This window comes from Perognathus longimembris, chromosome 4 (assembly GCF_023159225.1).
Source record: "Perognathus longimembris pacificus isolate PPM17 chromosome 4, ASM2315922v1, whole genome shotgun sequence".
NCBI lineage: Eukaryota > Metazoa > Chordata > Mammalia > Rodentia > Heteromyidae > Perognathus > Perognathus longimembris.
The window spans coordinates 38,455,323-38,471,141 of record NC_063164.1 but is presented as its reverse complement, the minus strand read 5'-3'; the positions used below and the strand labels follow the sequence as shown (position 1 = coordinate 38,471,141).

Below are 15,819 nucleotides of genomic sequence, written 5' to 3'. Positions count from 1 at the left end.
AGCTAGGATTACAGGTATGAGCCAATGGTGCCTGGCTCATTAGCCCTCTTAATGAGTGGCACTCTTCCAACTATTTAGAGGAAACTGTATATTTTACGGTATTTTCAGGTATTTGCCACCAATGCTTCCAAATTGCTTTGTGCATAAGCATACAGACTTCTTTGATGACATGGTAGGCAGCTATAACATGTCTTATTTTTAGTTCTTCTTGTTAAAGTGGTAAGTTACTGTCATAGGTTTCCATACTCACAGACATATTATTGAATATTATATTTGTTGTTATTTGCAATGGGACTTTTTTCAACATAATGTCTTCATATTATCTTGATGATGATGTGTTTCATAAGCATTCAGGACTTCTCAAATAATCTAAAGTTTATTATTAAGCTCATGTATTTAACTGAGATACACAAATATGAGCATGCTTTCATACATACAAGCCTCTTTAGCATAGGTTACCTACCAAAATTTAGTAATATCTCTTGTTTACATTGTTCATGTAAATTATTTTATTGACTTACATAGCTAACATCTTAAGTGATCTGCATTTATAGAACAATATAGTAGAAGGTGCTTTGGCACTAAATTACATTTGAGCTGGGCAACGCTGGCTCATCCCTGTCATCCTAGCCTACTCAGAAGGCTGAGGATCCGCTGGGGATGGTAGCCAGCCCATGCAGGAAAGTCCATTAGACTATTAACCACCAGAAAACTGGAAGTGGAGCTGTGATGCAAAGTGGTAGAACACTCACCTTGAGCAGAAAAGCTCAAGGACAGTTTCCAGGCCCTAAATTCAAGCCCCAAGACTGACAAAAATAAAAAAAAACACCTTTTGGTACTTTAGAAAACAAATGTATTTTCTACATCTCTTTAGCATTAAATGACTTCACAGAAAATCTAAATCTATGTTCAAGGAACCAATCATGAATGTGTCAAGTAACAAATATTTTCAGAGGTATGAAATATTCCTAACTCACATGTAATGACTCAAAAGTGAATGAAAACAATTGGTATTTAAGAAAATAGGAATTTGTTGCCTGCTTCTATATAATGGTAGATTAAGGAATAGAGCAAAATCATGAACACCAGAAGTCATAAAAACAATTGCTCTAATTACCCATTCAACTGCTGAACCCTGTGAGCAAAGTCTCCATATTATAAAGGTATCACTGGCTCAGTTCTGAGCTAGCCCTTAGCATTCTTACCAAAATTATTTCCATCTCCACTTGTTCCTGGACACGTGGGGCAGCATTCATCAGGGGGTGTCACAGGGTTGGCACAGTTGGGCACTTCACGGCACTCTATATTGTCACAGAGGATGGCTCCATTGTCACAGACACAGATTTGGCAGGGGGAAGGTTTCCATATGTCCCTGTTTAAGTACATCTGGCCATTCTGTGTGCAGGCTATTTCTTCACCATATCCATCTAAAAACAGATGCCAACAAGAAGAAGTTAGTACTCTGAAATGCTGGAAAATGGAAAATATTTAAAACAACAAATTTTCCGTGGGTTCACAAATATTCTAGGCTTTATGTTAGGGGTACTCTAATAGAAAAAAAAATCTAGACTAAAAATTTTTAAAAAGTCCTTCTGAACAGACAAACAGATGAGCTTATTACATTTTTTTATTTACAAAATGATATGGAATTCATTATGAAATAATTATAATATTGAGATCATCCCCCCTAGTGGAGGAAGAAGAAAGTGATAGAAAAGAGACACGGGCTGTCTACAGCCATACCACCCTGAACGCAACCGATCTCGTTGGAAGCTAAGCAGGGTCGGGCCTGGTTAGTACTTGGATGGGAGAAGAGAGGCATGGGCATATTTTTAAACCAGAGTGATTCTTGTAAAATTTATTTATTGTTGTGCCAGTACTGGGTTGAATCCATTGTGTGGGTGCTTTCCCTTACATTTTTTGCTCATGGCTGGCATTCTATCACCTGAGACCCCGTTCCAATTCCAGGTCTTTGCTGGTTAATTGGAGGTCTGAGTCTTATGGATGTTTCTCCAGGGCCGGCTTCCAACCATGATTTTCAGATCTCAGTCTCCTGGTGGCATAGGCCACTAGTGCCCAATTAAGATTTTATTTTGAAGCTACAATTGCTCAAATGTGATATTAGTAAGGAGGAATAAAAATAACCAATTTTAAAAGGAAGAGTAAAAGAATAGTCCCAAAGAGAATACATAATCTTAGTATTTAGTTAAACTGACATGATCTTCAGGTAATTAAAATTTTAAATTAGTAATTTCTACATCAAGATGCAGAATACACTTGTGTATACTAAATACAATTTCACAAGAAAGATGTATGGAAATATGAAAATTATTTAAAATTTATTTCAGAAATAAAGTGAAAAAACATTTTTTATTCCATGGAAGAGATTTAAAATAGCTGTTAAACTAAAAGCATTTAATAAACTATAACAAACAAAAAAATTCACAGAAATGAGGTAATTATCTTTGTATCAAAGTTCATTAGAACTTACAACAAAACAATATTGCATATGATACCTGCCAACCACTTTTATTATATTTATATAAAAGTTTAAGAAAGATTGGGAAAATATTCACACACATATGCATACACAGTAGTAATAGTTGTAGTTCACATTAATATTTAGATTCATGCATTCTATGTTTAGTTGCAACTATTATGAGAAACATAATGACAGTATGCTCCAACACCAAGTAGATCACAACAGCCTTGCTTAAATGCTTCAGGCATTTCACAATTAGATTCACAATTCTTTTTCATCAAGGCTAAAAGTTTTGCTTTCCAATCCTTACACCAGTTGGTCCTGTTTTCTCATTCTTTTCTCTGCTCTATAGCAAGTACTTGCAGCTGACTCTTGTGGCTTATACAATTGTCATCTCTCTTCCAGTCATCACTGCCCTCCCTAAGTTAGGCTTCCTTCACTTAAATTATACCATCTCATTAAAGAAGACCCTCACATTCAACCATTCATTCGTTGCTACCATGTGTGATATGTAACAAATATGAAGAGCTACTGAAATGTGAACCAGACAAAATTCACTAATAATTAATGAAATATGTGTAATATTATCTATTCATTTTTATTTTTATCTCCTCTATGAGTCAACAAACTCCACAAAGTTAAGGACTGTAGGGGATGGCTATCCTGGCTGCTGGCCACTCCCATCTCCTTCTGGGTTCTACTGGAAGAGATGCCAAACCAGCCCCGCCTCTCTTCTAAGAGCACATGTGCCACCATGGCGCTGGCTGAGCCAAGAGGTCAGGCCTCTGTGGGAAGTTCCGTGACATCACCGTGATGGACAGTTCATTAGCTGATCATTAATACCCAGTTAGTCCCTCCTCTTCCTGCCGCCATTACTGTTATATAAACCCCTCCCTTGAATAAAACCCTTTGGAAGCCCGTTGACCATAGGACGGCTCCCCCGGAATCTCCGTGTCCAGTGTCTTCCCTTAAACGTAAGGGGGGCTGGGGATGTGCGGGGTTTCAGTAGCCCTATCCCAGCTCAGCTTAGCCCGACTGGGACACGCTCTGCCCTCCCGCCGGTGGGAGCAGCGCGCAGAGCTGAGTGTCCCTCACAATTAAAGGCTTGGCGTCTCCCCAGGGGAGACGTGGAAATTAAGCCCCACAAAGGACAACATGTATTTTGCTTAGTATTGCATTTCTGGTGTTTGACTCTTCATAGACTTTCCACTGAAGAAATACTTGTTGAATCAACAAGAAGATGGTAAGAAAAATAAAAGAAAAAGAAGAGGAAAGTGATGTTGGAAAAATCTAAATTATGGTTCACTAAATTGCATAGCATTAACTTTATACTTTATAAAATACAGTATTTTAAAGTATATTTAGAATCTATTTTAGAATGAGATAATTTGGTGTATATGTCTAATCAAATGGCAATGTGGAATTATAGATAAATATGATTCTAGTTTAAACAATATTAACTCAAGAATTAAACATACAATTTTTATTTACAGATTACATTAGAGTAAAACTACAAAACACTTTCAAACTGATTTCTATGTATTTGTGCTTCATATATTTAGTCTTTAATCACAAGAATTTGGTAAATAGAAATTTTCTTTCAAACACTATATTCATTTGTTCTATATACTAATTGATAAGGATAACATTAAGTTTGCTACTTGTTTTGTCAAAAGAATACATAGTAAATACTAATCATAATATTGGTTTTCTGTATGAAGTGCTACTATAGACAAAACAACAGGAAAATAAGTTTTATATTTTCATATGGTTTCTGGTATGGATATTTTGAAAACATAATCAGGTATATAGACATTGAATAAATAGCATGAGATTAGATGACATTTAATTAAATTAAAACAATGTAGTTCTGTGAAGAAAATGTCCCAAGTCAGTTTAAAACAAGGGTGTTTAATAATAAAAATTTCTTATTCATGGTCTTTGCAACCATGGTCCTTTGAACAATTACATTAAGAAACTAAATTAAATACAACTGTGCTCATTAAGTTTCATAATTAAGAAGGCAACTTTTTCTAAAAATTAGATATGCCAGCTTGGTTGGCTCTGTTTCTCTCTCAACTTGGACAGTAGCTGCTATGGGAGAGGTTACTGTTAAAAATATTTATAAGATGGTTAAACGAGTATGTACTCTGTGTAAAATCTTAGAAGCATATATACTGTGTTCTTTAAAATGAATATTTTCATTGTGAAGAATCATATAGATGATGTTCCATACATATAACCTTTATTTATGCAATAAAATAATCAACTATGCAAAATTGTATATACTGTACATTAAACACAATATTTAATTTTCTAATGTACATATTCTATTATGCTAACAAAAAGTACAATAGTGCAATAAAGTCTATTACCATTAATATGTTCTATTTTATGTAAATATGTCCTATTTCTGATAAAAATAGATATTACACAGTAGAAAGAAGATATGAAAAACAAAAACAAAATGGCATATGATAAAAGTTGTCATCTTGATGTCATTAAATTGTGGAAGAAACTCAGAAGATAACTTAATCTTGTTACCATTGTGAGGGGAAAAGTCACACTGTCCTGGTCCATTATTAACACATAAAAGAAACACTTTCTTCCTGAGGGTTTAATAACACTCATGACTTCAATGCAAGGGGCAAAGAAGTAGGTCAGTGAATTGCTTTCTTTAAATGATAATGTTGAAGGCTAGTTTTATCCTCTGATTCATCACTGGTCTCTTTCTCCTGAGAATATATCATTAAATTTAAAATGCTATGGAAATGAAGTTGGAATGCTTTTAAATGGAAAAGAAAAAGGAAAGCACATTCACGGTTAATCCTTTCTTCCCTTCAACTGTACAGCATCCACTTACATCATGGAGGGCACACTCAGTGATGGTCTGCATGTCTGGGTCTTTTTGTTTGTTTGTTTGTTTGTTTTGCCAGTCCTGGGGCTTGGAGTCAGGGCCAGAGCACTGTCCCTGGCTTCCTTGTGCTCAAGGCTAGCACACTGCCACTTGAGCCACAGAGCCACTTCTGGCCTTTTCTATATATGTGGAATCCAACCTAGGGCTTCATGTACATGAAGCAAGCACTCTTGCCACTAGGCCATATTCCCAGCCCTGGTCTGCATGTATTAAACTACATGTTGTGGTTGTGATTTAAAGGATTTGTTTAAGAAATATTTTGTACTACCTGAACAAAAAGCTCTAAAACCGTTTTACTGAGCTACTTACATTTTCTTTTCTTTTTCATTTGCTACTAATGTTTATCTTTCCTACAGTTTAAGAGAGCTGGAAGAACTAACAATATTTTTCACTCTTTTGCACTTGTGTGATGTTGTAATTTGCCTAAGTTTTGTCTGTCAAGCTACAGAATTTGTTGCCCTTTAACAAATGTTTCAACAAATTGAATCCAGTATGAAGTCATCCCCACAAAAATCCTGGCATGGATATCTTAGGAAGAGAAGACATATTTTGGCTAACCACATTTTACTTGAAATCAATTCAAATATCCTGTGCATCTCATATTTTTAATTAATTAATTTATTTTTTGCCGAAGTGATATAGAGAGGGGTAACAGTTTCATACGTAAGGCAGTGTGTACATTTCTTATCAAACTTGTTACCTCTTCCCTCATTTTTGTCCCACCTTCCTCCCTCCCCAATTCCCTTTCCCCTGCTCCACCTGCGCAAGTTATACAGTTGGTTTACAGCATATTGTAAGTATTGCTGTTGCACTGGTTCACCTTTTACCCTTTGTCTCTCCATTTTGATGTTCCCCTTTCCTCCCCTAGCTCCTATAAAAGAATATACACTATCCGGGGTATCAAAATCAGTTGCAGTGACATCAGGGATAAAACTCTGGAGAATAAATACAAAAGTAAATTACATATTTATAGTAAATTATAGTGAATGAGTAATTATTACCAGTGAGGGAAACCATAGAGTCTATGTTTCTTTGGGTCTGGCTCACTTCACTTAGTATGAATTTTTCCAAGTTTTCTCATATGATTTTATAGATTTGTCTTCTCATAAATCTTCTCTTTTTAAATTTCATCATCAAAATGCAGTTTGTACTCACTAGATGGCAGACCAAGCCAGCCACCTTATTAAAATAAACAATTGGATACCAAGTTCTCAGAAGTACTGTTTGCCAACTGTGGGCCACACCCTACATTTCCATTTGTTCATACACAGCTTTTATACATGGGCAGAGAATTCTGAATAGAAATGGCCAAATTGAAACCATCTGACTGACCCAGAGATAGTTGGTACTACATCAAATAACTGAAGTGATTATTCTTTTTTCTAGAAAACTAAGGAAATATGTATACATCTATGTGTATGGAAAAATTATGCATTCTAACTAAATTGTGAAAATAAGACAAGTGCCATCAAAGGGTCAATATAGAATGTTCATGAGTTATGATCCTTGTAAATCTCTTACTCAGGCAAGTGTTTTTCAGATAATTTTTTCCACTTTATTCTGGGGCTCCAAAACAGTGTTTATCTCAGTCACATTTCACCTAAGGTCAGACAATCACTCCTGCATAAACGTGTTGATAGCAGGGGTAAGTGCATAAGTGAGTGTAGAAAGAAATTAGTTCATTGAAATGCTTATTACATTTTCCACAGAAGATATGTAATTTAGGCAGCCCTGTTTCAAATGAAAATTAAATGGATCCCGTGGTAGTTCTTTTCTAATATATCTCAAGTACGGTCCTCTGTATAAAAAAGGAAGAGGAGTGTGTCTGTCACAACTCATAGTTTAGAACAATTGCCTTCCTGACTCAGCTGACCTAGTCCCTGCTACAGTGATGAAGGTCCAGGCTGCCATTCTGCAAAGTTTTCCAGTTGGTAGAAATCTCAGAAGGACTGTAACCCATGACAATCTCCTCTCACCGAACCATAGAAGCAGCAACAAAGTAGCTTGTATGTCTCTCTGGACCAAGCTACTGATGCAACCTGGGCACATAGCCCTAGGTGATGAACTGAATTCAAAAAACTTTTCTCTTTACTTCTATTCTGGAGTACTTTTTACCATTATAAAGGAAAGAGGAAGAAACCCCTGATGAGTGCATGCTAATGACCTCAGACTTACAATTTCTCTCTTTATATCCAGTCCTCAAAGTGTTAAAAAAAAGAAAGAAAGAAACACAAAGCTATGAGGGATAGTTGACAGGGAGTTGTAACACAGTTGTATGCTTATTTTTTTCAACCTAAACCTGGAGCTTTGTCTATGGAATAGTGGGTGAGTACCAGGCTGTAGGGGTTTGTATTTTTTTCAAGCTACTGTACAAGTTTTACATTCCATAAGATCCTAAATTGAAACCTGGTTTTAATATGTTTATTCAAATTGTTACTTTTTTTCTACCCTCTTTTCTTTCATTGTATAAGCTGGCATTGGTTATGTCTTGAATATGAAGTGTATCCTCGAAAAAGCTTTTGTGCCACTTTTTGATCCCCAGATGGTGGCCATTAGGATTAACTTTATCAATGGATTAATCCATTGTTGAATTCATAGCTAAATGGGCTAGTCAGAGGTTGAGCCTATTTGGAAAGTAGGACACTGTTGTGTGTCTTTGTCTTGTTCAATGATGTCTTATTCAAAGATTATTTGAAATGAATTAAAATTCTAGTCCATTAAGGATAATTTCATTTTCTATTCGCTAACAATTAATTTTTAAGTATTTTCTTGAATCTAAGAAGATAGAGGAAAGCACCTAACACACATCCAAATAAAACAAATATTGTAAATTAGCTATCTGTAGTATCTGCAATTCCCCCATTAAATGTTTTCCAATTTTATTTACAATGGCTTTTCACTTAACTAGAAAGTCTGGTTTTACTTTACTTAAAATGGAAAAAAAAAGAAATATCCTCATATTCAGTACTACTTACATTTCTTTCCATGTGTCATTGGGAAATATAAATGATTGCAGCCAAGCTGTGAAACTAAAACTACATGCACATGAAATGCTCATCTACAATTCTGTCTGGAAGAGCAACTTTCAGACTTCACATGTATTTTGTCTTCTTTCTTCCCTTCTCCCCTCCCAAAATATCCCACATGGCTCAACCCCTTAACCGCTGCAAAAATATCATGGATATCATGGAGAGAATTGTGTCAAACTTACATTCTATACACTCAAAATTTCTGTGGTAATTTCTATGGCAAACCATAGTCATGTGGTTAAAATTTATCCTAGTGATTAAGTTACATACAGGTGATGTGCTAAAAGACTCTGTCTCCCTGATTACATGAACGATTTTGGATTATTTTGAAGTGTTCAACTACTTAATCATAGAATTACTTGAAATAAAGAGAACAGGACTGGCCAAAAAAAAAAAAAAAAAGGAGGAGAACTGAAAATCTTTCAGTGTGCATATGTCTTTGATGGAGTGTGGAAATAACTCCAGTATTGTATAGTATTCAGCTTCCAGATTTATTTCCTGAAATCTCAGGAGAAATGTAAGCTTAAACATGAAACTTACATCTTATAAAAAATTAAAATCGGGGCTGGGGATATAGCCTAGTGGCAAGAGTGCCTGCCTCGGATACACGAGGCCCTAGGTTCGATTCCCCAGCACCACATATACAGAAAACGACCAGAAGCGGCGCTGTGGCTCAAGTGGCAGAGTGCTAGCCTTGAGCGGGAAGAAGCCAGGGACAGTGCTCAGGCCCTGAGTCCAAGGCCCAGGACTGGCCAAAAAAAAAAAAAAAAAAAAAAAATTAAAATCATCATACAGCTCATGACACTTAGCTCACACCTATTTTTTTCTTTTCAAGCTTCATATGCTCTTATATCAGTATCCTGAGTATAGAACTTATTTGCATGCAGCACCATATATGGTATCTCTCTTTAATATCTCTTCTCCCATCTTAATGTATCAATTTTCACATTCAAGTTTCAATCTTATTTGAATTTTTGTATTTATTATCTCATTATAATCAAACTATAACTATATAATGACAGATATTATTTATTCTAATACTTTTCATTAATATATTCAGAAATCCTAAAATAATGTCAAGATCATAGTAGGTGCTCAATATATATTTGTTGAATTGATTTGGTTGATACTATTAGCTTAAGGCTTCGGACACTATAAGTAGTAGAGTCATTTTGAAACCCTCTCACTTATAAAAAGGAGCTCTTCTTTTGAAATTGTAAAAATACTAAAGAAGGTATCTAGACCTTACTGAATGCAAAATTATTTGCTTCAGTCCTGGCCTATTGCATAGTTTATATAGGAAATCACTTTTTTTTTTTTTTTTTTTTTTTTGCAGATGCTAGGGCTTAAATCTGGTCCTGGGCACTATCTCTGAGCTCATTTTGCTCATGGATAGCTCTCTACCACTTGAGCCACAGCACCACTTCTGGTTATTTCTATGATTAATTGGAGATAAGCATAACATTCTTGCCAGTGTTAGTTTCAAACCATGGTACTCAGATCTCAGCCTCCTGAGTAGCTATGATTACAGGCATGAGCCACCAGTGCCCAAGCTGGAAATCTTTACTCATACCTGGGCCATAACTACGAGAGCAAAACATACTTGAGCATGTGGGAATATTTATTCACTAATATTATCATTCCAGATAGGTCATTCATTTTACTTTTTTAAAATAAACTATTTTCATATTTCAAGAGAATTATGTATAAGATGGGCATAAAATTAAATATGAAAGACATTTTTAGAATCAACTCTATATCTTACAATCTACAAGGATGTAGTTGTGTTTTACATTCTTTGCCATCCTTCTCTAATACAAAACATACATACACACACACACAAACACACACTCACACATTGAATAACTAAAGAAAAAGTCCAGATATCAAAGTTAATGTACTGATTTGAATTCAACTATTCTTTTTTCACTGTTCTTTTCCAGAACAAGCTATATACACTTTATAGTTGTTCATTTGTTCCCATTCATTTAATTACCATGGCTTTTTAGTACTTGGAAGGGTTTCTGAGGGAATTTAAAGGTTTGCCATTTTCTGCCCCATTATTTCTGGAACTCAGTTCTGGAGACTAAGAGCAAAGGGAGTGGGGAAACAGCCCTGGGTCTCTCAGCATGAAGACATGATTTCTGATTTTCCCCACTTGAGTATATATCTAGGTATCTGAACTAATAATCTTGTTTGATCTACACATATTTTAATTTACATCAGTTATTTAGCTAGGGAAAAATAGAGACTTTACTGAGAAAAGCAGAAATAAAAACAGGTTTTACCCTTTCTGTTATTTCCATCCAAGTCACTTTCACAGCAGGAAATGGGCTCTAAATAAAACAGTAAATATTATCCCAGAACCTAAACCCATTGCTTAGTCTCAGATTCAGTTTATCCTTTGGGTGTACTCATTATTATGTAAAAGACAACTCAGTTATTGTAGGTTTAAGGTCAAGACTCAATGTGAACTGAATCTCAAAATCCACACTGAGCAAAGACTTTGGAAAAGCATTTGGAAAGTTATACTAATAAGTTCCTAGAAGCACAGCAAGATTCTTCATTGGGAAATTTCTGTGTTTGTGTGTTTGTAGAGAGAAAATGACAATAAAAGCAAGGAAAGAGGGAAGGGAAAAAAAGACGTTAAGAGGACCAAAAATAAAGGCAATTATATTTTCCCTTTAACTTTACAAACTCAAGATGATTTACAAATTCCTTTAGTAAACAACAAAAAGTTACTTCCTTATCCTGTGATTAGGGAAAATGGCAAAAGCATTCAAATTTTTAACCTTAAATCCTTATGTTTCTTTGGAGAAACTGTTTTGCTTAACAAGTAAACAAATATAGACCACATTAAAATTCTGACATAGAGGATATTTTAGAGTTTTGAAAGCTTTAGATAATTAATAATGCTGTTCCTTTTAGTCTTCTTTAAATTCTGGATTTAATCATTGTTTAATTTATGTTTTAATTTCTTCAAATATGATGATTATGCAGAAAGTATATGAGACTTGAACACTTTTGTTATTTTCTTTAAGTTTCCATGGGAAGATTTCGAGTTTTCAAAAAATTTTAACTTCTTTTTAATTAAATGGCTATGGAATACTTTTTTGCTAATGCAATTTTGTACCTATATGTGTCTCAGTAGTATATTATGAAAATTTTATACTCACATTGATATTCATAAGGTCAATTCATTCTCTCATTACTTCATATGTCTTTGGAGCCCTTTTGAATGACTCGTCTTTATCCCATTTATCTTTTCTAAATTCTAAGAGGTCTTTTGCTATTCTTTATTTGCATTAATCATAACTAAATCATAAAAAACCCTGAAAATTTCCAACAAGCCAAAATAAAAGCAACTTTCAATCACTTTGAAATTATTTGGAAATACTGCTATAAAAACAGACTTCAAATAAACTAGGATCAAAAGAAATATAGAACTCAAAATAAAATTATGTTATCCTAAAACCCATGTGACATTTACCAGTCCTTAAATGTCCTATTTGATAATAGAACAGGTTTTAAATCCTATGGTAGAAGCAAAGTCTGTGTACATAGTAGAGAGAGAGTAGAAACCTCAAAACATAGGATCCAATGACCCTGACTAAGATTGTAATTTTGAGATGCCCTTTGTGAGTTGTGTCTTCCTTGGCTATTTTAACTTTCCAATAACTTTGATATAAAAATATTTACACATCAAAAGATAAATGCTGACTCATTACCTAAATTTTAAGCAAACCTAACAATAACACAACACTTTTATTTTGATAATGTATTTATTGTTATTTTGCCAAGGACTCTGAATACCAAGCTAAGGTAATAAAGTTCTTTTTTTTTTTCAACTTTTAAAAATTGTATTGTTATTTTAAAGGTGACTCACGGAGGGGTTACAATTACACAATTCAAGTAATGAGTACATTTCTTTTTTAATTTTTATTTATTTATTATCAAAGTGATATACAGAGGGGTTACAGTTTCATAGAAAGGCAGTGAGTACATTTCTTATCAAACTTGTTACCTCCCCCCTCTAAAGTAAAGTTCTTAAGGACATCAAAAGCCTACACGCTACTGAGGGAACTAGCAGCAATTGACCACATCGTTTTTAAAATTCTCTTGATGCAAACTCAGATTGTTAGGGGATACTTGACAGGAGCAATTCAATTAGTCTGGGGAGATAGAAATGAAGAGTTCTGTGACTTGAGTTACATAGTTTCCTTGTTTCTTATTCTTCTTCTTCTTATTATTATTCGTGGAGTTACTTTTTTCAGACAAGAAGATTAAAATCTGAATTGAGGTCCACCGGAAATTCACTTTCAAGCTATGTAAGAATGTTACTCCTGGCTTGTTGTTGGTGACTGGCAACAGACATCTATCTGCCAAATGGCCAGAGTAGATGTGCAGAAATTCTTGTACTTCCTCAAAATCATTGCTCCTATTTTAACGTCTTTACCATTTTCCCCCTTGGTGGAGGGTGCAGCAATGGCACTCTTATTTCTGAGCCAGCTGGTTCGTGCACAGTAGGTGCCTTGGAAGATTCAACAGTCCATGAGCCCTCCAGTCAACCAGAAGCCAGGCCAGCGATCTGCAGTAACACCGGAAGGGACTGCTTGTTGCCAATGACTAGCTCTGGCAAACACCAAGATAAACTATAAACGTGTTTTTCCACGTCCAATTCCACAGCTATTTTTCAAATTTAGACTCTAAATTCTGGATTGTACTGTCTTGACATTTTAAGTAGTCAGAAAAAAAAAAACATTGTATTTTAGAATGGCTAGGTTAAAAGATGCAAAATTTAATCTAGTAAACACTGTGAAGAAATACATCAAATATCTATGCTTAAGGTTCATGCTTAGTTTATACTTGAAAAAAAATTACCCAGACCTAGTTTTAGATCACTTAAATACTTAAAAGTTTATTTACTATATGTTTCATTTGATTCCCCCCCCCACACACACAGAAATACACAGAAATAAAAGTAATTGACATACAAGCTACTGTAGAAGAGATTTTGGTTCAGAAAACAAAAAAAATTATAAAATTACATTTTAAACAAATATTTGTTAATTTTCTAAATTAAGTAAATTAAGTTGAGTTCAGGTACTCAATGCAACAATTTTTTTGTTGTTGTTGTTGCTTATAAAATACAGGTTTCAGGAATTAAGTGGAAGAAATATGAGAAGATTTGGCCACTGTAAGCTGAAATTATCCAAGAATGGATAAATATATGTTCTTAAGCAAGCCTTTAAAAATGTAAGGAATTTCTGGTGGTAGAGGTCAGGAATACTGCCTGGACAAAAAAAGATAGATATTTGTTGATAAGGAAAACATGTGAAGTAGCTAGGATCAGGAGGGAATGATTTTTTTAAAGAGGGTAGAAATTCTTACTAAAAGTAATACTTCTTTCTCCATGAAGGTTTTCTAGGATTTGATCACATAGAATTTCACAGTGCCCTGCTCTCACTTTTGTCCGTACACCTAACAAAGTGCCTACAACGTGCTGTTATAATAACTTGTTTACAAGTAAAACTTACTTGGTTGCATGTTTCTTGAAGATAAAAAATTTCCTTTTCTCTATACTATGAGTGCCGACCAATACCTAGTCTGTGGGGAACATTCAGTAAGTTATTTTTTATTAAAATTAGTAAATTGAACACTGAATATGTGATTTTCAAGAATATAATCTGACAAGAGAATTAAAGCCAGTGGAAGCAAATGAGACCAAATAACAGAAGTTAAAATGTTATAGTGAAATTAGGAAAAATAATAATTTCTGCAATAAAGAGAAGTAGTAAACCACAGGTAACTAATAAACTATAGGCAGGCCATATGCAGACTTTGACTAAATGCAGTTTTTAAAAGAATTGAACATGACTGGAGTTTCAGGAATTAATGGGGGAAGTAACACCTAGTAGGTAGTATATGGGCTGAATTTGATCCCTAAAGTGAATTTCTACCATCCAGAACCTCAGATTATGGCATCACTTGGAAATAAAGTCACTGAAGAGATAATTACTTAGGATGTGGTTATGATGGTGTGTGGTGGACCCTAATTCTTCTCATGAAGAGAAGAAAGAAGAAAAGACACAGAGACCTGATGTACATTTCTGCCTTTCTAAGAAACTCTTTTCATTATGGGTAAATTTGTTGTAGAAAAGCACTAGAAAATGAATACAGGTACTTATAGAAAATAAATACAGTGTAGCTATTAAATAAATTACATGTTTTAGAAATATAAATGCATTGGACTAAACAATTGCAACTCTAAAGCATATTAGTAGAAATAGTAACACCTTCTCGTTGTTTCTTTTTTTAGAGGTATGCTAACAGCCTCATGAAAATTGTCTACTAAGTCCTATCAACCTATCAAAATCCAGAGACAGTGTGGCACAGTCAGTATTTGAACAACCATGCCTTCTTACTCATTATACTCTGTTAGATGACTAGTCTTCAGTTGCAAGAGAAAAAAAAGGGCAAATAGTTCTTAGATAAAACTTTTAATTCACATTCTAAACATGGATTTCAAATAAGTGAAAATGATAAAAATGACTAGTAAATTCCATAAGTAGGAAGGAAAAGAAGTAGATCCAGATTAATTTGAAAGATCTTTTTAAAGTTTGTAATGCTCAGTTTGCTATAGAGATAATAAAAGGAAAAGATTATGATGAGTTTTTTTTTATTTTTGTTTTTTATTTATTTACTTATTTATTGTCAAAGTAATGTACAGAGGGGTTACAGTTTCATAAGTAAGGCAGTGAGTACATTTCTTATCAAACTGGTTACTTCCTCCTTTGTTTTTCTCCCCCCTTCCCCCTTCCCCAGTTCCCTCCCAACCCTTGCCTGAGTTGTACAATTGATTTACAGCTACTGTCTTGTAAGTATTGCTGTTGAATTGGTTCACCTTTTACCCTTTGTCTCTCCATTTTGGTGTTCCCCTTCCCTAGTTCTGATAAACATACATACACTACCCATTGTGCCAAATGATGAGTCTTTAAAAAATAAATTCATCCTCAAAGGAAAGCAAAGAAAACACCATTAGAATGTTAGCTCTGTTCTTTCTAGTCTGCTCTGGACTTTTAATGGTCCGTATTGCTTTTGTAGCCACTTTTCCTGCAGACTCTCCAAATGTCCTCATCCTAATTTCTGGTGTATTTTCTCTGAGCCTTCCCCAGGATATTGATTGGAAAACTGATCTTCATGGCTTATGGATAATCCATTTCCATGAGACAAATAAGCCTCAAGCATTTGGATGAGTATATGTTTAGTAAATGGTTACATATCAACTTCTATTTTGTTCTTTGTTAGATTAGTTTATAGGTCATAGGAAATGAAATTTCTCCCAGAATTCAGTCAGTGTACATTTAATAAACATGACTTCCTTTATATAA

At 34.4% G+C, this 15,819-nt stretch overlaps 1 protein-coding gene and 1 long non-coding RNA gene across 2 annotated transcripts in view; both read right to left on the bottom strand.

The window, feature by feature from the left end:
* Positions 1 to 15,819, bottom strand: part of Col5a2 (collagen type V alpha 2 chain) — a 136,091-nt gene that overhangs the window by 67,658 nt on the left and 52,614 nt on the right. The window contains exon 2 of the mRNA XM_048345108.1: positions 1,206 to 1,427. Within this exon, the coding sequence (XP_048201065.1) occupies positions 1,206 to 1,427 (222 nt within the window). The remainder of the gene's footprint in view (positions 1 to 1,205; positions 1,428 to 15,819) is intronic.
* LOC125350478 lies at positions 6,117 to 15,393 on the bottom strand. The gene is made up of 3 exons (XR_007210751.1): positions 15,266 to 15,393; positions 13,832 to 13,833; positions 6,117 to 6,142 (listed from the first exon to the last, which is right to left on the bottom strand). It is a non-coding gene; the product is annotated as an uncharacterized LOC125350478 (long non-coding RNA).